General features: G+C 46.5%; 2 protein-coding genes across 8 annotated transcripts in view; one reads left to right on the top strand and one right to left on the bottom strand.

The window, feature by feature from the left end:
• Positions 1 to 1,136: 1,136 nt before the first annotated feature.
• ETV7 (ETS variant transcription factor 7) lies at positions 1,137 to 8,890 on the bottom strand. 2 transcript variants are annotated; one of them, XM_054804143.1, is made up of 8 exons: positions 8,219 to 8,890; positions 6,439 to 6,556; positions 5,988 to 6,152; positions 5,593 to 5,700; positions 4,556 to 4,747; positions 4,111 to 4,253; positions 3,856 to 3,956; positions 1,137 to 2,858 (listed from the first exon to the last, which is right to left on the bottom strand). In XM_054804143.1, exons 1-8 carry the CDS (start codon positions 8,222 to 8,224, stop codon positions 2,747 to 2,749), a joined length of 945 nt encoding a protein of 314 aa, XP_054660118.1. In that variant the 5' UTR covers positions 8,225 to 8,890; the 3' UTR covers positions 1,137 to 2,746. The 2 variants fall into 2 exon arrangements, with proteins under 2 accessions (XP_054660118.1, XP_054660119.1); XM_054804144.1 differs by lacking the exon at positions 4,556 to 4,747.
• Positions 8,891 to 8,959: 69 nt separating this feature from the next.
• The window catches only part of KCTD20 (potassium channel tetramerization domain containing 20), a 29,268-nt gene continuing 11,090 nt past the window's right edge, over positions 8,960 to 27,137 (top strand). The window contains exon 1 of one of the 6 annotated variants that reach the window (XM_054803647.1): positions 8,960 to 9,081. Coding sequence is in view for 5 of the 6 variants with exons in the window: in XM_054803643.1 (XP_054659618.1) it covers positions 17,308 to 17,390 (83 nt within the window). In the remaining variant the exon portion in view is untranslated. Of the gene's footprint in view, positions 9,082 to 9,503; positions 10,481 to 16,685; positions 17,391 to 21,090; positions 24,049 to 27,137 lie in introns of those variants that run through there. The other 5 variants (XM_054803644.1, XM_054803643.1, XM_054803645.1 and 2 more) reach the window with 5 other exon arrangements.

Raw genomic sequence — 27,137 nt, forward strand, 5'->3', positions numbered from 1 at the left:
TGGCCTCCCTTCCTAGCTAGGATAGCGTCACAGCCTTTGGGAGGTCCTCATTTACCCCACTAGAGCTTATTGTTTCCTTCTCCTCCATCACTTGTCGAGCACCAACCAGCTGGTGATTTCTTCTGGAAGTGAAACTTCTCAGCCAGCATTTCTGGAGATGTCATACTGTTGACATTTTGCCAACCAGCCACCACATGTCCCACCACCATTTCTTGCTGGCTACAGCCCACCAGCATCTCCAGGCTCCAGTTAATGGGTATAGAGTAGTTTTGGAGGAGTGTGGTGGGTTGACCCTGGCTGGGGGCCAGGTGCCCACCAGAGCTGCTCTCTCACTCCCCTCATTCACTAAACAGGGGAGAAAAGCATAACGAAATGCTTGTAGGTCGAGATAAGGACAGGGAGAGATCACTCACTAATTGTCGTCACGAGCAAAACAGACAAAACTTAGAGAGGGAATTCATCTAATTTATTACTAGGCAAAACAGAGGAATGAGAAATGAAATCAACTCTTAAAACACCTCCCCCCCCCCCCCCCCCTCCCATCTTCCCAGGTTCAACTTCACTCCCGGCTTCAACCTTCCCCCCCTCAGCGACACAGGGGGACGGGGAGTGGGGGTTACGGTCAGTTCATCTCACGGTGTTTCTGCCGCCTCTTCATCCTCAGGGAGAGGACTCCTCTCATCGTTCCCCTGCTCCAGCATGGAGTCCCTCTCACGGGGTGCAGACCCTCAGGAGCAAACTGCTCCAGCGTGGGGTCCCCCACGAGGTCACAAGTCCTGCCAGCAAACCTGCCCTGGCATGGGCTCCCCTCTTCACGGGTCCACCGGTCCGGCCTGGAACTTGCTCCAGCGTGGGCTTCCCACGGGCCGCAGCCTCCTTCAGGTGCCTCCACCTGCTCCAGCATGGGGTCCTCCATGGGCTGCAGGTGGAATCTCTACACCCCCTCATCCTTCCTCCATGGGCTGCAGGGGGACAGCCTGCCTCACCATGGTCTTCACCATGGGCTGCAGGGGGATCTCTGCTCCGGCGCCTGGAGCTCCTCCTCCCCCTCCATCTGCACTGACCTTGGTGTCTGCAGAGTTTCTTACATCTTCTCACTCCTCTCTCTGGCTGTAAAAGCTCTCTCTCTCAAAGTGTTTTTCTTCTTCTTAAATATGTTATCACAGAGGCGCTGATTGGCTTGGCCTTGGCCAGCGGCGGGTCCGTCTTAGAGCCGGCTGGCATTGGCTCTGTCAGACACAGGGGGAGCTTCTAGCAACTTCTCACAGAAGCCACCCCTGTAGCCCCCCCGCTACCAAAACCTTGCCACGCAAACCCAATACAAGGAGCAACACCAGTTACAGCAAGACGGGCTGTGGTTTCAGGTTGGCAACAATCAGTTTTCGTGGAAACCTTAGTCACCAACCCTTGCCAAAGTTTCTCACAAGACCAACAGTTCCCAGACCCGTTCACAGTATTGCTGCCCCAAAAGCGGTGCCAATGCAGCTCTAGAATGGCATCTTGGGCTTGGGGAAGGGTCCAGAGCAAAGAGACGAGGCAGCAGGACAGTTTCTGCTGTGGTGCAAAACTGAGGTTAGAAGGAACTCACTTTTTCCTATCATCAGCCATGAACCAATGCTGCTTCATGACCTTTATCTGTGTTTGTCCACGTAGCTACAAACCACCATGTGTTTGCACTGTGCTCACCCATCTGCCGCACAGCTCGGACTGCTGCACTCTGGTTTAGGGGCTGCCGAGTTTGGGGACAAGATCTGGCTGCCCACAGGAGCTGGTTTTAGGTGAGGAAGGCTTGGATTTCCCACTTTCAGGCCTTCAACCAGCAAGAAGGGAGATTTTCAACCATACACAGTCACAGGATTTTATTTCCTCAACAAAAAGTAACCTGAAAATATTGGTGGATATTTTTTGGATTTAAAAAGAAAAAACCCAAAAAACCCACACACACAGTTTCTTCTAGCACTCACGTGGAAGTGCCTGGGGTTGCAGGTATTCCTACTTCAGACTCCAAGCAAAGAGCCACGTGTCTGACGACGAGTGAGCTCATATTCATTACTGGCTTTGTTTCTTTTCACAGTATTTAGTCAACTAATTACAAAAAATATTACACAGAGGGAAAGGAGTTAAAACAAAACCCAGCTTAGGGCATCCGTGCAGCCTGGAGCTGCTGCCAGGCCTAATCCAGGCAGATACCTCAGCACGCTCCCACCCTTCATCACAGGAGCAACCCCAGAGGAGACAGTGAGATTAAGGCGTGCAGCATATCTGCAGCATAAGGCTGTTCTCGAATCAGGGAAATGGCTCGGATTCGGAGCAGCGTGTTCACGCTTTGGGCCACTGCTCGCTGCAAAAGCGCTTCAGTAGGTGCTCGACCCAGAGCAGGTGCTCCGGTGCTCTCTGCTCAGCACGTCTTGCTGTAAGAACAGAACAGTCTTTACCAGCAAGTTTGAACCTTAAAGGCAAACATCAAAAACGCAGAGCAAAAATATCACATTCCCTCCCCGAGGACAGAAGAGAAGCAAGCAGACCAGCCCACACGTTCACCCACGCTTTTGGGGCCGGGGGACAGTTTCTGGGTGTGTTTTGCTAATGAAGCCCCAGAGATGTCACAGCTTTGGCTCAGGACAAGTTTTGAAATCCAGGACCAGCTCTGTGGCCTTCTGTCCAGGAGATGCAAGAGACTCCAGCACTTCCCAGCAGAGCACAAATCTGTCTGTAATGCACTGCAAATGCCACCTTCAAAGACTTCTTATGGTGAAGCCTCCAGTGGGTCTTCTTTCAAATCCTCATGCTCCTCATTCTCCAGCTGCTCCAGTTTGCTGGATTTCTCATGGATGATCTCCCCAGGAGTCTTCAAAAACCTGCAATATATTTTTTTAATGGCTTTAAGGGCATGTCCAAAGCCAGCCCCAAGCCAGGCTGGAAATGCTGGAGCCCTTGCTCTTATCAGCTGAGCAGCTCACCAGAGCTCATCTGCCGCCCCTGGGCTTTGCTGAGGCTCCTAGCTCTTGCTTTGCACCCAGGATGCACCGAGCCTGGGGAGACAAAGCTCAGGACTCATCAGCCCAGAGCAGGCACTAGTCCAAACTAGTCCCAGGGAAGCAGCCAGCACTGAAAACAGGAGGCTTCTGACTTATTTCAACCCCTTCCTCTGTCTGGAGGTGGACTTCAGACCTGGTGTCACTGGGGAACAGGAGGGACCTGTCCAGCTTGGATGGGCTCAGGGACACTTCCTCTGGCACCAGCTGGACTCCATGCAGGAGAGTGGATGGATGCTGGCCCACAGCCCTGGGAGGTGCATTGGATGGGACCTGGAGCCCAAGCACCCCAGCTCCTGGCTTGTGCAGGACAGATCCTGGACACAAACCCACCAGGGTGTTGCGTTTGCAGCCCCTGATCTCCCTTACGGCACCATAAAGTCAGAGGACAGCCCACGTTCCCACGCATTACCCCAACATACGGCAAAGATGCTGCAACTTCAGCTCAGTCTGGACCATGAAGGATTCTGCAAGATCATAGAATGGTTTGGGTTGGAAGGGACCTCAAAGATCATCTAGTTCCAACCCCCCTGCTGCGGGCAGGGACACCCTCCACTAGACCAGGTTGCCCAAAGCCCCATCCAACCTGGCCTTGAACACTGCCAGGGATGGGGCCTCCACAACCTCTCTGGGCAACCTGTGCCAGTGCCTCACCACTCTAACAGTAAAGAATTTCTTTCTAACATCTAATCTAAATCGACCCTCCTTCAGCTTAAACCCATGAAGATGAAGTGGCTGCCAACATCTGGAGCCCACCACCTTCCCATGCCCCATCTGCACTGTCCCAAGCGGCTCATTTCTCCGATCTTCTTCATCTCACCTGAACAACAGCTTCTGCCCCGGCTCCTTTTTGATAATGTTGAGTTTGTAGTAATGTCTGAGTGCTCGTGACATCTTCTCGTATGTCATGTTCATACGGTTCTGAAAGGAGAAAAGAATTGGGGGAGGGGGGCATTGAATAAAAGCAAGCACCAACACCTGGTTTGGGTCTGTCTGCAGGAGAACCATGTGTGGGACATTCGAGGTGGTTCTTGGGCCTTGCAGGACTGACAAATTTGTTCTCAACTGCATTTACCTTGTGGTTCCCCCAGAGCTGGGCAAGTCCATTTGGGTTAACGACCCGAAAGACCTTGGCTTCCTTATCTTCCCACTTGATGTAAGGCTCATAGCGGCTGTCGGAGAGGAGCTGGTACACATAATCCCACAGCAACCTGCAGTCTGAGCGTTGGTGAAGAAATGGTCACAAACCTCCCACTAAGGTGCCTATGCTCCAGTGAGGGTTGGTCAGCAACGGGATTGCACATGCTCGCAGTGATAATAAATATGAGAAGAGCCCAGAGCTCACACACAGTACACTTTTGTTGCTCAATCTCAAAGTGCTCATGGGAACTATGATTTTTCAAGTGGGGAAACTGAGGCAGGGAAGCATACATGGAATAAATAGAAGGGGGACAGATGGACAGACAGGAAAAAGCATAATCTCATTTCCCCAATGAACCAGGCCATAAATTCATATTTACCTGCAATTTTCCCATCCACTGGGGCCGACAGGGCTGTAGGAAAAGAGCAGATAGCACCTGCCCTGCAGCTGCCCTCCGAGCTGTGATGGGAGAGGTTCAACGGCTGCACATGGCTGCAGGACACAGGCTGCTCTGCACGACCCAGGCAGGAGGAAATAGCAACTGGGGCAGCCTCAGCACTATGGTCTGCCCCTAGAATAAATAAAATAAAGCCTATGGTGTATTATGATAGGTCCCAGGGAATCTTCCATAGGGAGGGACAGCCCAGGTTGGTTATCAGCCCAGCTAGAGGAGGCAAGCCCAGGATTTTCTTAAAACAAGAGTAGCAGAAGGTCCAGGGAGGTTAAAGGAGATGCCAGGTAGAGCAAGGATCAGATACAGAAGAAAAGCTGGAAGAGAAGAACACACCAGAGTACAGGTGGTCCCTTGTAAATTACAGGGACTAAAAATGCTCAGCACCCTACACCAGAGCCAGCAGAAGAACTCAGGAAAGCACTCCCAGATCCACCTCAATGCAAAACCAGCCACTGACTGCTACCTAGTCCCCCTGAGAGCACTAATAAGCCTCACTGCAGTGAGGCAATAACCAGCCCCACCTGGGGCCTCTCCCCACCCCACCCTTTGGCCCAGGAGCTCTACCTGAGCTCAGCCCTGGCCCCTCAGCCCTTTCCCAGTTATACTGCAGGAAGACTAGTCTCCAGCTGTGGCTGTGCCTCTGCCTGGCTACTGGCCCTCCCTGATCCAGGTCTCAGCTTGCAGATACACTTCTTAGCACAGCCGTAGCTTTGCTTGGTCACCGTGGACCCACCTGGTGCCCTCTAGACCTGATTCTGACCAGACTGGCTTCGTCACTACAAACTTCCTTGATGATCTGGACTTCGTTGGACCTGGCTGCCATCTCCAGGACTGTCCTGCTTGCCTTGCTCAGGTAGTGTGGGATGGGTTTGGCAGGTTGAGCTTCAAACCCCAGATCTGTGCAACCCATGGTAGCTGAGGACAGGTTCTACTTGATGAACAGCTGCCATTCTCCATCATACCTTCCTCTGTGCTCCTGGCTTCCCTGAAGGGTGAGCTGAGCAAAGGGCTGCACACCAGAGCTCTTCTCTGAGTCTTAATGTACTGGAGTATTTCATATAACACATCACCTGCAGGGAAGGAAAATCTGCTCAGATGATTCTGTAGTACAGTAAAGACTCTCCCAGTTGATGTTGCTTAGATTTCTGTGCTACAGAGGAAGAGATTATTCCCCGTCCCAAAGCATTTGCCATCCAGATGGACTAAAGGAAGGAAGAGGGTTGTCCTTGTCTCCAGCACCCAACTAGGCAGGTAGGGCTAAAGCCTGGTCTGCTGGGGCCCATCCAGCCCCTCTCAGCAGATCACAGCTTGTGCTGTACTTGGATGGTCCTCAGAAACACCCTTGAGTTGGTCTAACCTGAGCTCGGAGCTCGGTATCTGAAGTCATCCTTGGTGAGGATGCACAGGGCTTTGCCGTTCATTTCAAACTTGCTTCTGTCCGTTTGCCGAAGGGAGTACTCTTTCTCAGCCCATCTTAGCCAGTGGATCACGTCGTCCTTGCTCCACAGTGAGGGCTGGATTCCTGAAACCAGGGGCAGCCTCTGAAACAACTCAGTCTCCATCTTCAAAACTGCTGAGGGGCAGGGTGGGATACTGGTCTTCTCCATCACCAAACTTTCCCTCTGTATTAAGTACTCACAGGTCACAACGCACCAAAGAGAGAAAATGAACCCTGATGACTGGTCAATCTTGTACCCCTTGACAGCAAGGAATGGTCCCTGGGTGGGACACCACGGCTGTACCCACCACGTCCCACCCTGTGGGATCTCCTTTTTTAAGCAGCGTTGACTTGCTCGACATCTACTCACTCAGCCTGCCTGGAAGTTTGAAGATCTCCCCTTCACTGATGGGTGTGTGTCTGTCCTGGGACGGGGCCGGTAGCAAAGCTGTGACAGCGGGGCTGGAAGAGCTGACTGCCACTTTACCCTGGGGAAAAGAGATCACACACATCAGTGGGGGGGGAAATTCCCAGCTCCAACCCTGCCTTTGCTTTGGAGATGCCTCCAGAGGTGGGTTATCCATCCCCACTGCCCCACGGCTGCAGGGAAGCAGAAGATGGAGCTCTCGCTTCCTGCAGGCTCCTCGGATGCTCCTTGGATGCCCAGGGTTTAGGACAGTACTTCAGTTCTTTAGAGTGGTGAAAATACAGCTGGCAATAGCGCTTAGATTTTTGTCTTAAAAACACTATCTGAAGAAATCTCTCTAATTTTCTACCCAGTGATCATTTGGACATCAGTAGAAACGGCCATCCCATGGTTTAGGGAGATGTCCACTCATCTTGCTCTCCTGCCATTAAGTCCCAGCCCCTCAAGAATTACTCCTCCCTCTTGGTTGCTCATTAAGGAGCCCCTCCAGCCCGACCGAACGGGCGAGATGGTCAGTGCTGGGAGGAGAGGCAGCCCCAGCACCTCTGCCGGGCTGGGGGGGGTCGGCATCGCCCCCGGGGTCTCATCCAGAGCACGTGAGCCAGGAGGGAGCTCAGATCCCGCTTTCAGCCTCATCTACATCTTGAAATATTACTGGCAGCCAAGCAGATAATGTTTCCCCTTAAAAATCTAGTAATGTCAATCCCAGCAAGTTCTCAGCTTCATTCTCTGGAAAATTAACAGTTTTGCCTGCAAATAGTGTTTTCCGAAACTCTGGGCACTTTGATACACCCTCACGCGGATTTTCGGAGGCGGTTAGAGCAGCCAGCGCTTCTCGACTGTGTGGGTGGGTGGAGGAGCTGAGCCCCCCTGAAAATCAGGGGTGAAGGAAGAAAATCAGTGCGCGCTGACAGAGGTGACGGTGGTTGGGCACATCTTAAATGCAAAGCTGGTGTCCCCAAAATCGGGAGCATGGGAGACAGGAGCAAAGCGCTCCATCCGTCCCCAGGAAAATGCTTCCCTCTGATCCGGGGAAGTTACAGCGGGAGAAAGGCAGCGGTTTGATGGTGGGTTTTTCTTCAGTGGAAGGATGAGCGTTAATTTGTCTGCTAGAGGTGTAATGATCGCTGGCTGTCTCGCGGTTGTTGGTCTTAACATTGTGTGAGGAAACCAGAGAAACTCCAGTATAAACTCTGAGCAGGCTTGATAGCAATGCAAACGCTCTTTCGGATTCATTTTAAGCAATAAGCTACAGGAAAAATAAAAGTGAAAGAAATTAGCAGTGTGTTTTGTCTAGAACTCCTCTGGAGAGGTATTTTAGTTTGCTCCAATCGGTGTGACGTGCTTACAATGAGATTTACAGTAAAACCAGCCCAAACGTGTGATATTTTCCTTCTAGGGCATAAGACGGGTTCTTAATTTTTATTACTTTGTACCGATTTTACGTTTTTGCTCCCCCCCCCCCCCCAGCTGCTTCCACACCCGTTTCTCAGACGGCGTCTCCTTGCTTCCCGAGGAGACGTTGTCCGTGGAGGGGTTTGTGGGGGACAGCGCGAAAAGGGGGGTGAAAACGAACCCCCCGACGTGCGAGAGCAGCTTTGGCTCAGCCCCAAACCGGCGGGACGGAGCCCCCCGGCCTCACCGGGCTCCGTGAGGCCGTTTGGGGGGGGCACCCCCGAGCCATCAACTTCCAGCCCCTAAATGGGGGGGGGGGGGGTCCTACCTGCATGCCCGGTGCCGTGCGGGGCCGCTCCCGCCGCGGTGCTCGGCGCTGCCCCGGTGCCCGGCGCGGGTGAGTCCCGTCCCTGCGGCTGCTGCGGCTTCGGCGCGATCCTTCCGGGAAACGAAATCGAAACGAGCCGGAGCCCCGGGAGGCAGGAGAGCGGGGGGGGGGGCAGCGCCCGGGGCCGGGTCATCCCCCTTCTTCTCCCGGGGCCGTGGCCCCGCGTCCCCTCCGGCACGACCGCCGCCTCCGCGCGGGGGATCTCGTCCTCCGCTGGGGTCGGGACAGCGCCGGTGGCCCCAACCGGCCCGGGGGTCCCTGTGCCCCCGGGGGACCCGTTCCCCCCACCCCCGGGCAGGGCCGCGGGGGTGGGCGCGCTGCCGGAGGAGGGAGTGAGGGGGCCCCGGACACGGCGGGGGCGGGGCAGCTCGCGTGTTTCCTCTTATCGCTTTTCCCCACCGGGCACGGTCGGGACAGGACAGCGCTGCTGCGAGCGGGGCCGGGCGGCCCAGGCGGGAGCCGGGAGACACGGGGGAGCAGGGCAGGACGCATACCGGGCCGTGAGCACTGGGAGGTGCACTACGGTGCACGTGCACCCATAGACGCACACCTATAGATGCGCACTGGCAGGCGCGCGCCCCGCGCACCGGTACGCACGCGCCGCTAGGTCCACGCCGGTCCACGCGCGCATCGGTATCCCACGCTCCGCCCCCAGCATCTCCCGCCCCTCCCTCTCCCTCAGTCCTCATTGGCCAGCCGGCTCTGCGCGCGGGGCCAATCGGGTAGCGGCGAGGATGGGGCGGGGCTTATCGGCGGGACCCCGCCCTCCGCCCGCCTGAGGGAGCGGCCTCGGCGGGGACGCGGTGAGTGAGGCCTAAGGGCGGCCGGGGGCCTTTCCTCGCTCTTCGTGGGGCCTGGGATGGCCTGTGGGGTCTTGCCGGCCCCTCTCTGGGACGGGGATGGGGGTCTGGGGGCCTTTTCCAGCTCTCTGTGAGGCTTTGGGGGGGTTTAGGGGCCTTCCCGGCCCTCTCTGCGCTTTGAGGGCGAGTTATGGGCCTGGGGCCCCGGTTGTACACTGTGCTCGCGGGAAGGGGGGGCGCTCGGGGCAGGCCTTCCCGGTCCCCTGCGGGCATTGAGGAGGATGGCTGTGGGGCGGACGGCATGGCTGTGGGGTCACAGTGGGCTACATTGTTTGGGTGGGCTTTGGAGGCGCCTGGGGGGCGGGGGACAGCCCTTCTCCTGGGGGCGTTTGGGGAGGTGCGGATGGGGCTGTCTTCGTGTGCACCGAGGGACGGCCGTCTGTGGGGCTGGGGATGCTTCCCCCTGCCCCGTGTTTCTTTGGAGAGGAGGCTTTTGGGGCTTCTCCTACGTTTTGTGTTTGGCACAGGGCTGGGACTGTTACCTCTTGAGCTAGTGCTGCATCCCTGCTTCTTTGACGTGTTACCCCTTTGCCCTGGACTGTGTGGGAGGCCTCGAGGCCTGGACTGTGCTCAGCGCCCTTTGGTGAGGCTGCTCCTTGTGACCACCACCCCCGGAGCAGGAAGCATCCTACTCTCGGTGCTGGTTGGTCATGCTGCCCTCCCACGCGTGTTCTGGGGTTGTAGGCTGGTGCATTATTATTCTTTAGCATGTTTTTAGGTTTGAATCTACCTTCCCTTTCCTCCATCCTTTCTGGCCTCACTGTACTTTGAAAGGGATCAGGAGTTTCTAAGGGTTTTTCCCCTAAACGGGTGCAGTAGGTGAGACCTCAGCCTGCCTCTGCTTGTAAGCACTGGTTTGTGTCCTGACTTTCCCTGTCTCTGATCCTGCTCTCACTCTCTCTGCACTACCTTCTCAGTGACCTTAGGCTTTTCGGGAAAGGGGTAATAATAATGCTAACAATCTTGGGCATAACCCTGGGAGGCTGAGAACACACCTCTGTAGGGAGAATGCTTTTAATTACTTTGCCAGGGTTGCTGCAAGCCCAAATCCAGTTGTAGCAGTACGTTATGGCTTTAAGGCAGAAAATTCACCTATGCTCCCTGTGCCTGCCTTATCCTCACCACAAAGTCAGGATCCTTCCTGCTGGCATTAGCAATCGCGAACTGTTAATCGGAAGCAGGTTGTGTCTGGAGAATTAAGAGAAAGGCTCAGCTCTCCCTTTTGAGGTGTGTCCTTGTTTACCCCGCTGCCTGGACTGTGAGACTGCACTGCTGACAGTCACATGGATTCAAGGGTTATAAATACTTATGCCCTCAGTTCACAGAAGCATTTTTCAGTGATGTAAGTATCAAAGCAATGAATTACTGGGCTCAAAAACTGTGGGTTAGTCTGTAAGCAAAGCTTCTTGTAAAGAGTAGTTAATTATTATTCTTCAGACTGGATTTACACATGCCGTTATTACAGTGGAACAATTTTATTTAGGGAAGCAGTCACCTTTTACTAAAACAAATAAACTGTTACTGTTTACAATCTCTATATACTTATGTCACTAAAAAAATACTCTTTTGCAGAGCAACCTGTACAGCAATTGCTTATACTGGTGCAATTGTCTTCATTTTCGGTAAGAACATCCCCATTAGAGGGTTCTCTATGGTCTGATATTATCGTTGAAATGGAGCAGTTTATGTAGACTAATTCGAAGTGAAACCTGTGCAGAAGCCCGTGTCCAGACTTATTTCAGCCTATCTTAAAGCAATTAAGAACAGCTTGAAGTTAGTTATGGTTTCATGGAAAGAGGTATGTGCCAAGTTAGCTAAATTGGTGTCTATCTTGAAACAAACTTAATTGCAGTACATGAAATGCTTTTTGATCTCTTTCAGTACTGTCTTTTGCTGCTAGTGTTGTCAGGGATGAGTTTTCTCTTTGATTTGGACTTAAAAGGAATGATCTTTCTGGTAGGAATTAATCACATTATTTTATTTTATTGAGAGCTTTTTGTTTTGTAGTTATTCTGTATCAAGTTGAGTGAACTTCAGTGGGCCTAGTCAAGCTGTAGGTGTCTACCTGGAAGAAGTTGAGGTTGAAAGGGCCAAACTGGTTATGTATATACTACTCAACAGTGGTGAGAAACAAGTTTTGGCAAAGACATTTGAGCTGTTTCATGTAGGTTGCATGCACATACAGGCAGGGAAAGTGGTTGGGGTTTGGGTTTTTGTGTTTTGGGGTTTTGTGTTTGGGTTTTTTTTTCCTGGAAAGGTTTTGTGACAGTTATTTGAGTAGAAGGCAAGATAGTAATTTCAGAGCCTCAAAAACAGGCAGTCTGATCACTGGTCATAATTGAGCTGACAGAAATGTATCATCTGAGATCCATGTGAACGTGACCAGGTTTGTTGGATGTGTCCAGCATAAAATTTCTTAGTGTTACGCTTTATTTTTCTGTGCTCCAGGGGTAGCCTTGCCTAGCTGTACACAGCAGTAATCATTGTTTTCTTCTCCAAAGTATTTTTAACCATCAGAATTGAGAAACCCTCTTCCTTTAGCTGTTTTGGTCATAATTCTGATCTTACCTCGGTCTTTTTGAAGTGCTTTGTGTCTTGGCATGTTCGATCTTGCCCCCTCTGAATCCAAGAGGTTTCATAACCGCCCACTTTCTGTTTTCTGTTCAGGATATTGTAGCATTTTTTTGTGTGGCGATTCAGCCTGTCTTTACAGGTCATGAGAAGCCAGAATCACATCTGGTTTTATTAGTTGATGCTTTCAGCAAAAGGTTCGGGGCGTGCTAGGATGTGTTTGTCACTCAACCTCACGTTGAACTCATTCCGTGTGCCTGTGACAGGCAGCCAAGTGTTTAGGTCACAATATAGCAGTGTAGTCAAAGGAAGCAGAGTATAATACTGTTTAAAAGTAATGCTATTAACTCCACTTTAAATAGCTGAAAACCCATAAGTAGAAAATTTGGGTGTGGAGAAAGGTAAATAATACTTCATCCTTTGTAATGAATTTGCTATAAGACTTCAGTGCTGTATAGCAATTAACACCACCTTTGTCCCCTTTTGCCAAAAGCTGTGATCATAAAGGAATATTGACCAAGCAGTAGGTAGTAGTGGTACTGTATTAATAATTGCATCACAAAGTTGCAGTCCTGTTATGAAAGTCACTGCATGATGACAGGCTGATTCAGCAGCTGAATAACTTGTGAAAGGATACCTGCAGAGCTGAAATAGCACGTACCTGTGACATCTCTCTTAGTTACGTGTTCTTGTCAAAGCCAGTGTCAGAAACTCCTCCTCCTACTAGAAAGTAAAATCCTGTTTAACGAATGCAAAGTGAGCCTCCCTAAAACTTTAGCTTGGGAATGGACTCTGGGGCTGATCTATTCTGCTTAGAGATCCCAGAGGAGTGTATGGATAATGCACTCTTTCTTTACAGGAAAAATGCTGAATTGGTGCCTGCTGATAAAGGCCACTTCAGCTGTCTAAAGGATCTCCTGATTTTTAAATGAATTGCTTAATAGAAAGTAAATTTAGCTAGAGGGTCGGCTCATTACAGGCAAATTTAACCCATATCCAGACAAAGCAGCATAATAAATCTTTTTTATGTGGGAGAATGTTAAAGGATGGGGAGCCACCACCATTTTTTTCTTTCACTTTATTCATAAATAGCATAACCAGAGCTAATAAATAGTTCAGAAATTACCAATTTGGTAAAATTAACATTTTCTGTGGAAGCAATGTGATTGCAATATCTGGGTTTTTTTCGGAGGGGGGGCTTGGTCAGACTGCTGATGAAAGCCCCTCTGATTTCATGTTTCTGATCCCAGCATCCCCTCTGATTCCAATACGACAGTTGGTTAGAGCTTGTGGACATCTTTTGCCAAGGTTATTACAATTGGGGTCCCTGGCTTTTGGACAGCCTTGCTGTGCAAATTGTCTACCGAACAGCCTCCTAGTTCTGAAAAATTCCCAAATTTCATCTTCTGTCCCATAGCCCAGACCGATCCCATCTGCATTCTGAGCAGCTGAATTGCTTCTAGTGCTTGTTTCTTACCAGTGTCTGTATGGAGAAGCTGGGACTGGTAATCTAGACAGCTCGGGTGAGATGAATCCAACCCCCTGTGCTCCAGGGTAAATAGGGAGTGCTTAAGCATGCCCCACGCAGCCCTGCTTTACCCTGGGGAAAAGGAAGGCAACAACTGCTGTGCAAGAAGGACCTATAGGAGAGGCTCCATCCAGCCTGCAGCACAGAGGAAGGCAGATTAGCAGCGTGAATGTCAAAACTGCAGTTTTCCGAGATGAGAATGGCTAGTGGCTGATGTCTACTGTGGAGCCAGGCAGCCTGATTTTGCTACTACATGTTCCCCGGGGAGGCTCAGGCAGCTCACAGCTAAGACGGAGCCCTGGCTGTGTCCGTGCATGGTGGGAGGAGAGGCCAAAGAGCAGTGGTTTTGAGGGTCGGAGGATGTCCAACTTCCCAGAGAATGGGGTTATAACAGGAGGGTAGAGATGAGGAATGTGTCCTGTGGTCTCAAGTCTAGAAGTAGTGGGGAGACTTTTTTTATCAAGACCTTGTTAGCATGTACCCGTGGAACTGGTGACTGGAATTCCTTTGCAGCAGACTGGAGACTGAACTAGGCTGGGCTGTAACGTAGCAGAACCACAGAGGCAGAGCAAAGTGTGCTTTCACATGGGTGTGTTTCAGGAGTCTATTACAGGGAAATAATTACAGATGCTGTAAGTAACTGGAGTCCTGGGACTTGTCTTCCCTCTGTCTTATTTCGTCAGCTTTCATGGCTGTTTCTCCTCCTGTCTCTTGTTCAAGTTCTAATTTGTGGTCGTGATGAGTCCTCTGACCTGAGCACCTGCTGGCCTGTGTATTTTTTGGCTCTGCTTGTCAGAGCACAAAAGAGGGCTGGGACTTTTGAAGTGCAGCTCTTCTGTAAGCACAGGCCTGAAATTGAGAAGTAAAATCAATGGCTGTTAGTCTTAGAAGGGGCATTGACCATGGGCTGTAGTCACTGAAGTTCAACATCCAGTAATTTTGTGTGGATGGCTGGAATTGTTTTTTCCCTGGCTTTTGCCCTCAGAACAACATCAAATGCATTATGTGCAGCTATTAAGAATGCTGCTAATCCATTGATTGCTCCTGAGTGTGGGAACGTTCAGTCATTGCATCGGTTTTGCTACTGAACGCACAAATATAGTAATGCCCTTGTGAACTGTAAATTGGAACAGGATGTATGTATCCCACTGTCATAGTGAGTAGAGAATTAGTCAGCAATTTACTCTGAGAATAAAAAACTGCCTGGGATCAAATACTGAAAAAGCCAAAAGAAGCAAAAAAAGGATGAGGTAACTCGAATAAAGATATAGGAATGAGAACACAACCGTGTGTGTCAGGTCTGCCTTTGCAGTTTGTGGACAAATAATATGGATTAAAATTTATTAGTCATACTTTCAGTTGCAAAAGTGTGTATTACAAGAACAGGGAAATGAATGCAACTACCAACTAGCTCTCATAAAATAGTGGTATGTCCCTGACCCGTGTGTTGGGATGTAGTAGTTTAGTCCATTGAATCAGAGAGTTTTCAGAAGGAAGTAGAGCTTGTCAGCCACAAAAATAGCAGAACTGAACCTTGTGCTCGTCACTGTGGAGCAGTGTGAGAACGTGCAAGTCCAGTGGCAGCTTGCTCCTGTGACAGCAATAGAAACAGTGTACAGTAGTGATTGCTGCTGCCACATAATGCTTCTTATATGTAAAGTTTTGGCAACATAGCTTTGAAAAATAGATTAGGCAGGCAAAAATAGCAAGGCCGTATTTAATAAAAGAAGGATTTCCTCAGTAAATGTGATTCTGGGTCTAGAAAGTGTAGCTGGGTCTCTTGGAGCCCAGCCCTGTGGCTTGCTCTGCTGGGGCAACAGGAGATGATGTTGCCTGAAATTAATCTGTGAGTCCACATGACGTAGTAGGATGTCCTGTTACCAGTCTTGATTAACCATATGCCCCAACTTTAGTGATTTTTCTCAGTTTAATAATCATTGACGTTATTTTTCTCCAAGTGGTGTCTGTTTTATAACTTGAATCACTGCAATTCCCATTTGGGGTGCTTTGATAGCTTGGGGAAACTGGAGTGAAAGGTCCACAAAGGCGGTAGGTGGGAAAAAGGCAGGAAGAGAGAGAAACTATTCGCAGCCACTGTGTTGCAGTGGCTGCAGTAACGGAGTTGCTAGTAGAACTGGAAGTTAACTGACTGGATTTTGCAAGTCTCCTAGTTCATGTGCAGTTAGTATCATCTACTAGTTGATCATAACTGGAACAAATAACAGAGGAAAACAGCTTTAACCCATGTGAAAGCTGGCTAATTTCTTCTTCTGGGTGAGTGGATTAAAAATCCTGATGTTGCATAATCTCTAGCCACGGGAATGGTTACGTCTGCCTGGAATGTTATCTGCTGCAGCAGTTGGTAGTTATGAATGAGTTCCCTAATCCATTGACATAAATGTTCTGGCAGGCACTTGCAGACCTCCTTGTAGTCTAATGCTTTTTGAGAAGACTACTCTTCACCAGGTGTTAGTGACCGGTATGGACTCAGGAGATGGAAGTTTATGGTAGCAAAGGCCTTTTATACAAGTACATTTTTTAGGAGAAGGCTTTACTGCCTGTGTTGGGAAAGGAGTCTTTAGACCTTTTCAAAAAGCTTGCCTTATTTCTTGTAACTTTGTTCTGGAGGCCAGCTATGGAGTAGAAAAGAAATATAGATTATTTAAAATTTAGGAAGTGCTGATTTGCTGTTACAATTTGATTTGTTAAATCTATGGAGTTTCTCTAATATACATGAGGATAATCTTTTTTCTTCTACAAGCTGTTTTCTACAGGATCTACTATGTTATCTTTCCTTTCAGAGAGACTAAGTTGCAAATATGAAAAATCATAAGATTACTCAATGATCTTCAAATCACGTGATTCAGGTGTATTTGTGAAATGGTTTAGTTTTAATATAAAGCACCTCAATACCTCAAGTTTTTGCTAATCTCTGCAGTTTCTGTGAAATCCATTCTTAGGGTGTGTAAATTAGCTAATAGTTGAGTCATTTTGGACTAGACAGGTTTTAGCTTTTACCCTTAATGCTGCTTATCTCTGGATTAAGCTGTACTGCACAGCAATTTAAAACCTTTTTGAGTATGATCGAAAGCCATCGATTTGGATGCTGCACTAATGGAGAAAAATATCGATCATGCGCGTTTCTTGAGCACGTGTGAGGCGGGAGAGGAGTGTTCTCATTATCACCTCCCAGAATAGTCTCCTGTTTCAGATCCTGTGACGGGGCCTGAGCTGGTGTCTGCAGCCCCCCTCCCCGTGCTGTTCTCTCCACTGTTGTGTGACATGAATATGTTGCTGTGACTCAGTTCTGCATGATTACTCCCAGCGTGCTGGAGACGGTCATCCCCTCGCAGGGCTGTATAATATAGCTCTCTCGGAAGGACCTAAATGAACGTATTTGATAGCAAGGTTTTTGACAGCTGGTTTGAGATGGTTAGCTTTGAATGTGCTGTGCAAGATACTGACGTGAAACCAGGCTAATTACGTCTGTTACCTAGTGCTGCATGAGCACGGGGAAAACTGGATTTCTGTTTACTGGTAATTAGAAAGCTGTGGAGAGCTTAGTGCATTAGGGCTGTGCTATATTTAAATGGTACCCTGTCTGTCAAATGTCTCTTACAAAATGTTCTTTGCCAAGATAGTGGGGTGAGCCTCTCCTTTTAAAAGCTGTTTTTTGAACCTCTCGATTGTTTCCAGAAAATTGGTTAATATGCTGTGGCATCTGTGTCTGTCTTCACTTTGTGTTGTTAAGTCATTCCAGGACCATTTTAAAGGTATAGTGGACAACTATGGGAAATGCCATTTCACTGCTTGTAGAGTGGAATTATTGCATTTCTGAGAGATGAAACTATTAGTAATGCAGAAAATAGACTTCTCCAGTCTCTCACTCTGTGTTACAGATACTTAATGCTATCTTTAATTAGGAGACTGTCACAGCTGAATTAAAAATAACAATTCAAAACAAAACCTCCTGTGATCTTGAGCCAGCCAGATTGACAGCTGTGAGACTTAAAGGTTTTACTTGTCCCTAGAGCAGCTGGAGCCCTGACAATGGGTGTACCAGCACCCTCATGCTGCCCCGGCAGTGTCCCGCAGATGGAGCTGGAAGAAGCATTCCACTGCTGGCGTGGAGTGTGCTGAGACTTCTGCCCATGTGAGTTTTGGTCCAGGATAACCACCAAGAGGTTCACTGAGCAATGGTGGTTTCTTCTAAGTGTCTACTTGACTGCCAGATTGAAAATAGCACGTTCCTTTCATGCAGTCCACCTTAAGAGCTCTAAAATGTCACAGTTTTGGTCACATCTCATCAGGATTGAGTTGAAATCCTAGGGTTAGAGAGTGCTTCTTTGTATGTTAATAGACCCTATAATTAGCAGGCTCCACAGTAAGACCTATCTTAAGGATTTATTAAAATCATGCATAAGCTCTACTACTGGAATATGCTAATTTATTTGTGAATCTCTTGGATTATTCAGCAGAGGAGTTGAATATTCCTCACAAAGACAGACTTTGAAGACTGTTTCCCTGAAATAAATACATTTTTAAAAAAAATCCTAGCCTTTCTTTTGCTTCTTGTCTTTAAGAGAAACACTCACAAAGTCAGCTGCAATTTTGGCTAGAATATTGATAGGTTGCTTGCTTGTCAAATTAAAAATGAGCTGGAGTGGTCTGTTCTGGAATACACTTCAATTTTAGAACTTTAGTGAGCTTATTCGGTGCCCAAATGGGCACCTTTCCTTTGCACGAACACCTCATTATGTGTGTCAAAATAGGCATCGTCTCTGCTTTTTCAATTTTGTATTTTTCTTAGTGGTATTTTCCCTTTTTTTAAACTCCCACAAAATATGGCTACAGTTCCTGGCTAATTTTGCTGAAACATGACACTAGCCAAATGTTTTTGTGAAAGAATTATTAGTCACATAAGAAAGAATGTAATGGAGTATTCTTAGAAAGTGTTATAACTATGCTTGACCTGTAAAATATTTATCCAGACATGTAAACAAAGCAAGAGGTGTCTTGCCAATGTACCATCGTAAACCTTAGTTATTTTGAAATCTTGAGCAAGGTGTTTTTCAGTTCTTGAAAATAAGGTATCAAATTCTCTGCTGACATAAATTGACAGAGTGCTAATGGTTGGCTTTACCTAGCTGAAATTTTAGCCCCTGCTCTTGCCTCCCTAAAAATAAATCAAGATGTGCTTTCCTGAAGAGCTGCAATTGTGCTAAATTAAACTCTCTGCTTATTTTGGTTTCAGATTACTTTAGTATTACTTGCAGAGTTTACTAATGCGCCTGTACTCTGAAGGGTAGGCCTTATGTTTGGTTTGCTTTTTGTTAATGTCTGTATCTTCATGTGAATTAAGCATCTTGCTTTATTCGGGGAACTCTGTTGTTTCTATGAACAACACTGATAGTCTTCACTTTGCTTGTGCCTCTGCTCACGAGGAGTATCTCAGCCCTGCGACTGGACAGCACAGCTGTAGCTTCAGTGGCTTTATCTGAACTGGCTTCCAGTGACTGTCACGGCGAGATATGGCAATGCTTGGTGGGGTGCCACGCAGTTACCCTGGCAGAAATCCCGTTAGTTAAAAAGGTTAATTAAAGATCTCTTGTGCTGCGTTACGACACTTGAGTTTTGCCAAGCCTGGTCCTGCTCTTCCATGGTGGATGCAAACTGCTGCTGGACCTTTAATTGCTGGCTGTGCTGGGGCCTTTCCTAGTCCCATCTCCATCCCCCTTGTACAGCCCTCCTTCAGGCCCTGAAACTGAGCCAGAGGTGTATAGGGAGATCAGAGCTCAGGTCCATCAGCAAGCACTGAGCGCTGTTTTTTTCCAAGATTGGAATATTTACTTTCAAATTTAATTGCATTTCATTAGTACGCAGCTTCCCTAGGTTTTTTGGGGGGGGTTTTTTATGCTGTGTTATTCTGAAATCTTTTGGTGAACAGCTACTGTAACTGCATTCCACTTTCAAAAATCTGCCGTCTATTGTTAGTTTTTTCAAGCTGCTGCCATGTAATTGGTTAAAAATGAATGGCAGTTGGAGTTGTAGCAGATGAGCTGGGAATGAGTTAGCAGTTACTTGTTGGGATCCCTTCCAGAGAAGGAAGGTGGAGTTTAAGCTGCTCACAGCCTTTCTAAAATAAGAGTCAAAGCAAGTAAGTGCTTTTTGCTATGGGTGAAGCATCAGCTAAGTTTTTGTAGGAAACTAAAAGCTCAGTAAGTGAGGAGAGGAATTTTTAGTCTGAATAATCTTTATACCTATATTCTGCTGTAAAATAGTCCACTCATATTAAAACTGCTGTGTATTTCAAAGTACACCAATTCTTAATACACCAGTCCTCATCTCAAGAGGATCCACACTGGCTAGTTGCTATGCCAGAAGCAAATAGGGTGGTTTATCCTTTGTGGTCCTGCTGGGTGTTGGTGTTGGGACCCTGCGTTGCAGGTCGAAATTGTAGGTGATGGTGGCAACAGCTCCAAGTACTGGGCTTCAGAGCTTTCTGTCTCTCCTATGACCACTGTGGTGAAGGAGACAGGAGGGGGTTCTGGTGTGTTCAGCCCCTGAAGTGTGAGCTGAAGGGTTCATTTGTATCCTGCTGTCTCCTCTTTGATGATTTTTGGGAGTGAATGCTCTTCTGCATGCTTTGAAAGTGCAGTATGCTGCCTTGATCTTGAGCATTGTGTGCTCTGTGTGGATTTTTGTAGTCCTGAATGATGGCAACCTCCCTCACCTTGTGTGGGACAACGTGCCTTTGTGATTAGAGACTGTTGCTCTTTCTTTTCACCCTCCTAAAACTCCTTAACAGGGTACAGGCGCTTTATTGCACCTCTGGCCAGACCAAATAATTGGACATTAAAGAATTAAAAGCTTGCCCCTAAACCAAATGTAATAAGAATTGCTTGCAATATGTTGTACGTATGTACAGTACAAACATGAGTGAGTTAGTAAATTGGTGACAACTTGTTTTTATTATGTTGGATTGATTGGTTTATTTTTGAGTAAGATGTCTCTTAAGGCATCTTTCATTAATCAGGTGCTACGTAATGATCAGACTTCAAAACTTGTTAGTACACACACATGCTTTGTCACTGGCATGAGTCAGGATTAAAATAGTTCCTACTTCTTCAGGTTCTATTGCCTTAAAAATTGTTTATTATCTATGGTATTGGATATTTAATCGTGCTATGTGAAATTGCATTTGGAGCAGTCTCTGAGCAATCCAGATATATCCCGGGGGAAAGCATTAAGAACAACAGAATAGATTGATTTAATATGTGAACTGATAGAGGGTACCATTTCCAGGTGACACAAATGTGTGATGTCTCTGCCATGCCGTGCATAGGCACCTGCGCACGGAGGGAAGGTGGTACTTCTTACTGGGGCCCATTAGCAATGCATCTCACAGGCATTGATGTATCAAAATAACTCATTTTATCCTCAGTTACTGTAAATCTGTTTGGGCCCAAATCCAAGGTCTTCTGGACTCAGGAATCTGTATGTACATGGTTATGTACATATTCAGAAATGCTGAATTAGTTCCTTTCTGCCTGCATAAGGGATGTGTGGCAGATGAGTGGCAGGAGTGTATCTAACAATACAGCATCAAGGATTTAATAAAACTGTGTCTTTTCTACCATGTGATTCCTGCAAAAACAGGCTGAACCAGGAATCTGGGGAGAGAGATTGGGGGGGGGGGGGGGGGGCTTTTGCTGAAGATGAGAGGCTTAAAATAAAGCTATTTATTACCATACAGATTTTCTTATTCAAACTCTTCATGAGTCAGCTGGACACACACACAGACACACACACGGGACTTTTAAACTGAAATATTTACATGAATCAGACATCTGGGCTTTGGGGGAGTGACCATTGCTGCACAAACAGTTTAAACTCTGAAGCTTTGCTGTGACTTAGTGCTTCCCTCTATTAAAGAAGGATTTCAGGATATTGGTGCTGGTAGCACTGAGAACATATGAGCCGCCAGTAAGTAAGGAGCTGTGGTGTTTGAGGGGGCTGCTTGGCAGAGGGTTTGCTCCAGAGTTACAATAGGAAACATGGGTGATTTCTGTTCAGAAGGTCCAATTGCTGCAGGTACATCGGATTTGGGGTTCGAGCCCTCTCAGAAATACTGTTGTCCTTATGCTTTTTTGTATAGCTTATAATCAAGAACACTTCTTGTGTAGATGTAGAAGTTGGTGTGAATTTCAAAGCAAGTTAGATTTAACTGCCTAAGAAGAAAAATTGAGAAAGAAAATAGCTTTTTAAAATCTAAAGGATTTAAGGTAGCTCTTCCTTTTATGCTTTGTTAAAACATGGTTTTTGTCTGAAAGCTTTATAAGTAGTTTTGTAGAAAATGGTCTGCTGCTTGTCTGCTGTTATTGTTTCTATTGAAGATTTTTACATAAGTATTTGTAGCTTAGCCTAACACAGGTAAAGGCAAAGCATAACTCATAGGTGTCCCCTGGCTTAAAACTATTTAGCTCAGTATTCTGTATTTTAGCAGGGGAATGTTTGTTTTTCCTGTTTCTAGAGAAGATCCTGCAACAGCTCATCTTTCACCAGGGTTTTTCCCCTTACCCTGGTCAGATCTGCATACTCCATCCTTCTGCCTAGAAAGGAGGTATATATTCTATATTGACGTGGCCAGCTTTATTTAAATTGCTGACTGAATTTAATCAGATAGCACTAGCAAAGCTGCCATTACTATAGTGTTAAGCTCTTTACAAGGATCAAATATAAGAACTATAATTTTTCAGATGACTATCTTAAACCCAATAGTGTGAATAGTGGAAATAGCTTTTATAGGTTGCTTGGTTGTGCTCTTTAACACTAGTATTGTGAGCCTCACAGGGAGGGAAATAGCCCTAGCAAAGCATTAACCTGTTGCCTTATTCAGAAATTTGGTTCCCTTCTGAGACACCCAGTGGTAGGACATGATTGGATGCACTTCATCTATTCCAGTTGATGAGGCTGCCATGGTATAATTTGCCTATTTTGGAAAAGTTACTTCAAGTTAATAAATCCTAAGTTTTCTGCATGTATTAGTCTTGGTGATTATAGGTTGGTGAAAGAAGTGATGCTGTCAGTGTGGGGTACTGATGTGGGTCAGTGCCATCAGCAATGATGCGAGCTTTCAGCGCATAAACCAGACGCTGACAGTTACAGAAGAACCTGGTGAACCATCGGTCATAAATCAAGGTGTGGATGTGCAGTGTTAAACCATTAAAACCATATTGCAGACTGTAGTTTTGAATTGCATTTCTAGAAACAGTGGATTTTTGTTAAGACTCAAGTAAACGAGTTAGTCTGTAGACTTTGCTAACAGTGAAGCACTATGGACAGAATAGGGGAAAACAATCAAGCATTTCATCAGCCTTCTTGCTGTCCCTTGCCAAAATTTGCAGGCTGTCCTGCATTGCATCAGTCCTGCTGGACATTATTTTCCATCTATAATTTGAAGCCAGATGGAAAATGAATCCAGTGTATATTGATAGAGTTATTTCATAACAAGGGAAAAGCCTTTTGTAACGTGCCTGTGCTAGTTCAACCTGTAAATCACCCTTTTATTGTCTGGTTGGTCCATGTCTATAGCAGAAAATGAAGCGAGGATTGTTAGTAGGTATGAGAAAAGCACGTTAAAGGCTCCAGGTAGATTTTTTTGTTTTGTTTTTAATCTGATGCAATCTGGATGAATGCACTTTGTAGTTGTTCTCCTGTGGTACAGGCATATCTACAGGTGCCAGTGGGTGGCCGACTTCAGACCTGCCAAGTGTCACGTTGCCTTGAGCATCTCTTGTTTGATTCGGCTGCACAGGGCAGTGCCTGCGGCTCAGACCTTTGTGCTAGAAGGTACCCAGGGCAGCCTGGTGACACTGGCTTCCCCGCTTATGTGGCACTTCGTGCATAGCCCTTCACCTTCTGGAAGAGGACAAAAACCTATCTTATGCTTAAAAGAGAAGTAGTAAGTGAAGAACCAGATTTGTACTTGACAACTAGAAAAACTCTTAAAAAAAACCCAAACAAACAAAAAAACCCACCCTGCTAATTCGAAGCTTAAAATGTTTAAAGACTGTAGAATTTGACCAAAAGCAGGGGGTAGGATTTAAAAGCAGGATGTGTTGTTGCTTTAGAAGTGACTTTCATCTAATGTAAGCTGTGCAATACTGACAATGTGAGCCCATCACTTGCTTTTATTTTTTAGTAAAGAAATTATAGGCTTGCGTTTGCTCCAAACAACGTGTAAAAGGAATGGCAGCATTTTGCATTTTAAACTCTAGATGAGTTCTATGCACTTTACACTGAAAGTGTGGTTTTGATAGGCAGGTTTTATACATATTTTGTCTATTCCAGTTTCCTAATAGTGCTGTGTTTCCTTCTGTCTGGCAATGCAGAAGGGAAGAGAGCAGAGCATAAGATGGGAAGGTCAGTGGAGACTGGAGCAGGCACAGGCTGGCAGGTTTTTTCCAGTACCCTTCTATGCTGTTTTCTTTCCATACTTTCTCCATTTTATTTTTTAAAATCTTCAGGGACTCCCAAGTTACAGGTGTGGGAATGAACAGAAGCTGGGACCAAAATTCCTAGACCAAAATGAGACTCCAGTCTCATTCATGCCAATTCAAACCTGCTGTTTTCAGTGGATTTCCTTCATATTTACAGAATGAGACCCTAGATCTGTTCTCGATCTTTACTACAGCAGAAAGTTTTACTTTTTGCCTTTCTTTCTAACGGTTGGATTACTCTCAGTCTGCACACTCCTCTGGAATGCTTCCCTGCAACTGGGGAATTTTTATTGCCACCAAACTGACAAGGTATGGTTTTTTTCCTCTTCCTCCCTCTTTCCGGGACAGTATGTGTCTGATAGCTTTTATGAACATTAGAAAGTTGGATTGCGGCCTATTTGCCAAGATGATATTTTTTCATAGCAAGTTTAATTGTTGCTTTTTTTTTTACTTAACCAAATTCCAAAATTGTGTAGGGTGCACAACAGCAGACCGACAGACAATGAATGCGAGTGGTGAGTACTACATGAGAGAGGCCAGGTTTACTAACTCAGCGTGGTTCAGGACCGATACAGCTAGACTGCATCTGCCCTCCGACTGACAGATCCGCACGTTGTGTGAATTTTGAGCGAAGCCTTGGCCAGTGGATCTCTCCTAGCTTGGGTATCTCTGTGCTGCACTCTCTGATGTGGTCTAGACGGACCCTATACTGATTCGCTAATCCTTATGCACAGGAAACACTTCTCCTTATTTATCTTATGCCCATGAGATTTCCCTTTTTCTCTCCAGAGGAGGAATTCAATCATTGCTAATTTGTTTTTCTGCTTTTATGTTTAAAGAACATAAACTTTTGGCGTGTTCCAAGGATATGTTTTAAGAAACTAAAGCAAGGCTAAATTTTTTTGAAAGGAGTGCAATCGTATTAGAAATACATCTTGTTCTAAAGTAGTAGACTGTAGAATTAGGTCAGGCACACCCTGCATACGCATGTTTCCTGCTTGCTCATATTTCTGAAATAATTGTACATGGGAATGTTTTTGTAGATTTAAAGGAGTGTTGTCACCTTAAAACTCCAAACAACTCATTTTTATTTAAGTCATCATGGTTACGCTGTGGTTTAGGAAGACTGGAAGATTGCTAAACTTCTGATTCACTCAGTGTGCTGGTCGTTCTTCACCATTAGCAAACCGAATGGTGAAGTAAGGTTACTCACTTCTACTATTTTTACTCTTATGACTTCCATCTTGTCATGCCGGGTGACAGTGAAGCAGTGTGTAAGCTGTCAGAAATTCCAGTAAAGGGCTTTACTCTTTCACAGAACTTGACAGCTCAGCTTTTCATGATCTTTTTTCTTTGAAGTTTCTGTGAAGTTCTGCAAACCTGATACCTAAACTATTTTATAATGGCTCTTTAGAAGAAAAAAATTGCAAGGGTAGGGATAAGGAACAAGTAATGTCCTAAACAGTTAGAAGCCAGCAAGCCTGTAGTTCTGATTTTGTTGTCTTTTGCCTAATAGTGTCCTGCATCTAAATGGGCTTTCTCTGCTGGACATGTTACTGTATTTGAGTTTCCTTCCTTGCACGCATCGCCTATGTACTGTTTAGGTTGGTCTGTACAAGTTAGATCATTCAGCTCCTTCCAGTAGCTGGGTGAGAACTGTGTACCTTGGGAAGGGGGTTTGGATGTGCCTCAGATTCCTTAGCATGGGGAAGGATCATGTGCTGAAGATTGTCCCAGCCTTTTCTCATTCCAGTACGCTTCCTCCTTTCTTAAGGATTATGTAGAACAAGAATGATCTTTATCTCTGCAAAAGGTTTATAACATAAATTGTTTGTGCTAATGATATATTGCTAAATAAAACTTTGTTTCCAGGTTGTGTTTTAAAAAAAAAAAAAAAAATCACTTCCATATTTTTTCTCTCAACAAAAGCATTGGCTCTAAACAAGTTGAAATAAAGCTGACATTACCGTAGCCATCAGCACATGGTTTGGAGAACAGAGATGCTTGTTCAGTTGCACAGTTCAATCTTAACATTGTCGTGTTCTGGAGGGAGGAGGGGATCTACTTGCTCTAAGCTAGGCAAAACCAATGGCCAGAGTCGGATGGGAATTTTGACTGTGATGCTGATTTCCTTTCTAATTTAAAAAAACAATATCACAGCCTATTTAGGAGCTCTTTCTGATCTTTAGTGCTGAATGTGATGCTGGGATTTTGATGTTCACGAGTTCCCAGTTCCCAAATTCCAGCTGTCTGCAATCTGTGAGTCTTCAGCTCCTCTGCAGACTGGTGCCCACCTGGTGCTTCAGGATCTGAGTGTACAAACAAGTTACTGAACAGTGAGCTAAGAAGTCAGGGTGTTTGTTTACTGCGCATTATCAGTTCTGTGGTGTCAGCCCATTTATGCCTACCAGAGGGTAGAAATGTGCATGGAAGCAGATCTCAAAAGAAGATGGTAACCTGCTAGTATTTGTCCTGTTAACCGCAGGGTAATTGCCCATGCTCGGCCAGGGAACGTGAGTAGTGAACGTGCTAAAAGTCAGATTAACGCCTGTTTAGTTGGTGGGCCTGGCACTCTGGCTGGTCCTGAAGATTTGGTCTCTTTTTTGTGTTCCTGTTTTCTCTCATAAAAGACTTCCCTACAGTGCTTCCCAGGGCTGTTAGGAGCAATGAGCAGTTAATATTTGTAAAAAGCTTTGAAGATGAATAGTGCTAATTATTATTTATAGGTATTCATTCTCACCACAGGTAGTTCACCTTGATCCTAGGCATGAAAAGAAACCAGGACATTTGTAAGCTGGTCAGGCATGAGTATGGCCTTCTGAAGTCTTTATGTACTATTTTCCCTGCTGGGTTGTATGCATGATTGCAATATATTTGTCATGTTAAATGACTAGTTTGGGTATTTATTGTACCAGCCAGATGTGCTAAAGAAATCCTTACTCATTTACCTCAATTGTGCTGATACATAATGTGTAGGATCTGGGCATGCCAAGAGGGGACAGAAGACAGGAAAATGCCATTAGCCTGGCCCAAGTGGGATTATTGGCAGGGCTGAACCTTTGGCTTCCCATAGATTTAATGAGGAAAGTCAGATATGACGCTTGTAAGAGCCACCACAATTGGGAAGAGCATCTGCTGAATCTTCCCATCACTGCAGTTTTTAGCACCTTGCACTGGTGCTAAACTTAGTGTAACAGAAAAGAATGAGGAGAAAGGAAAAAAAGCCCCAGCTGTTTGACACCTAAAAAGCTTGCATAGCAGATTAAGCAGAAATTGGGGGCAGAAATGATCAGGGAAAATTCCTGTATTGTAGTTCCTGCATATTTGTCTAGTTCTATAAATAGCTTCTGAGATACTGTAGTAGAGCACTCTGCTGAATGGCATGCAGGGTCTCTTGA

The sequence above is a fragment of the Grus americana genome, chromosome 25, assembly GCF_028858705.1.
Source record: "Grus americana isolate bGruAme1 chromosome 25, bGruAme1.mat, whole genome shotgun sequence".
NCBI classification, from domain to species: Eukaryota; Metazoa; Chordata; class Aves; order Gruiformes; family Gruidae; genus Grus; species Grus americana.

Excerpts from the sequence above, each read along its gene's own strand:
- ETV7 (XM_054804143.1), bottom strand. Across the intron at positions 5,701-5,987 it reads ATACCGAGCTCCGAGCTCAG|GTGATGTGTTATATGAAATA; the intron begins GTTAGACCAACT and ends CCTTCCCTGCAG. Across the intron at positions 2,859-3,855 it reads GGGCAGAAGCTGTTGTTCAG|GTTTTTGAAGACTCCTGGGG; the intron begins GTGAGATGAAGA and ends AATATATTGCAG.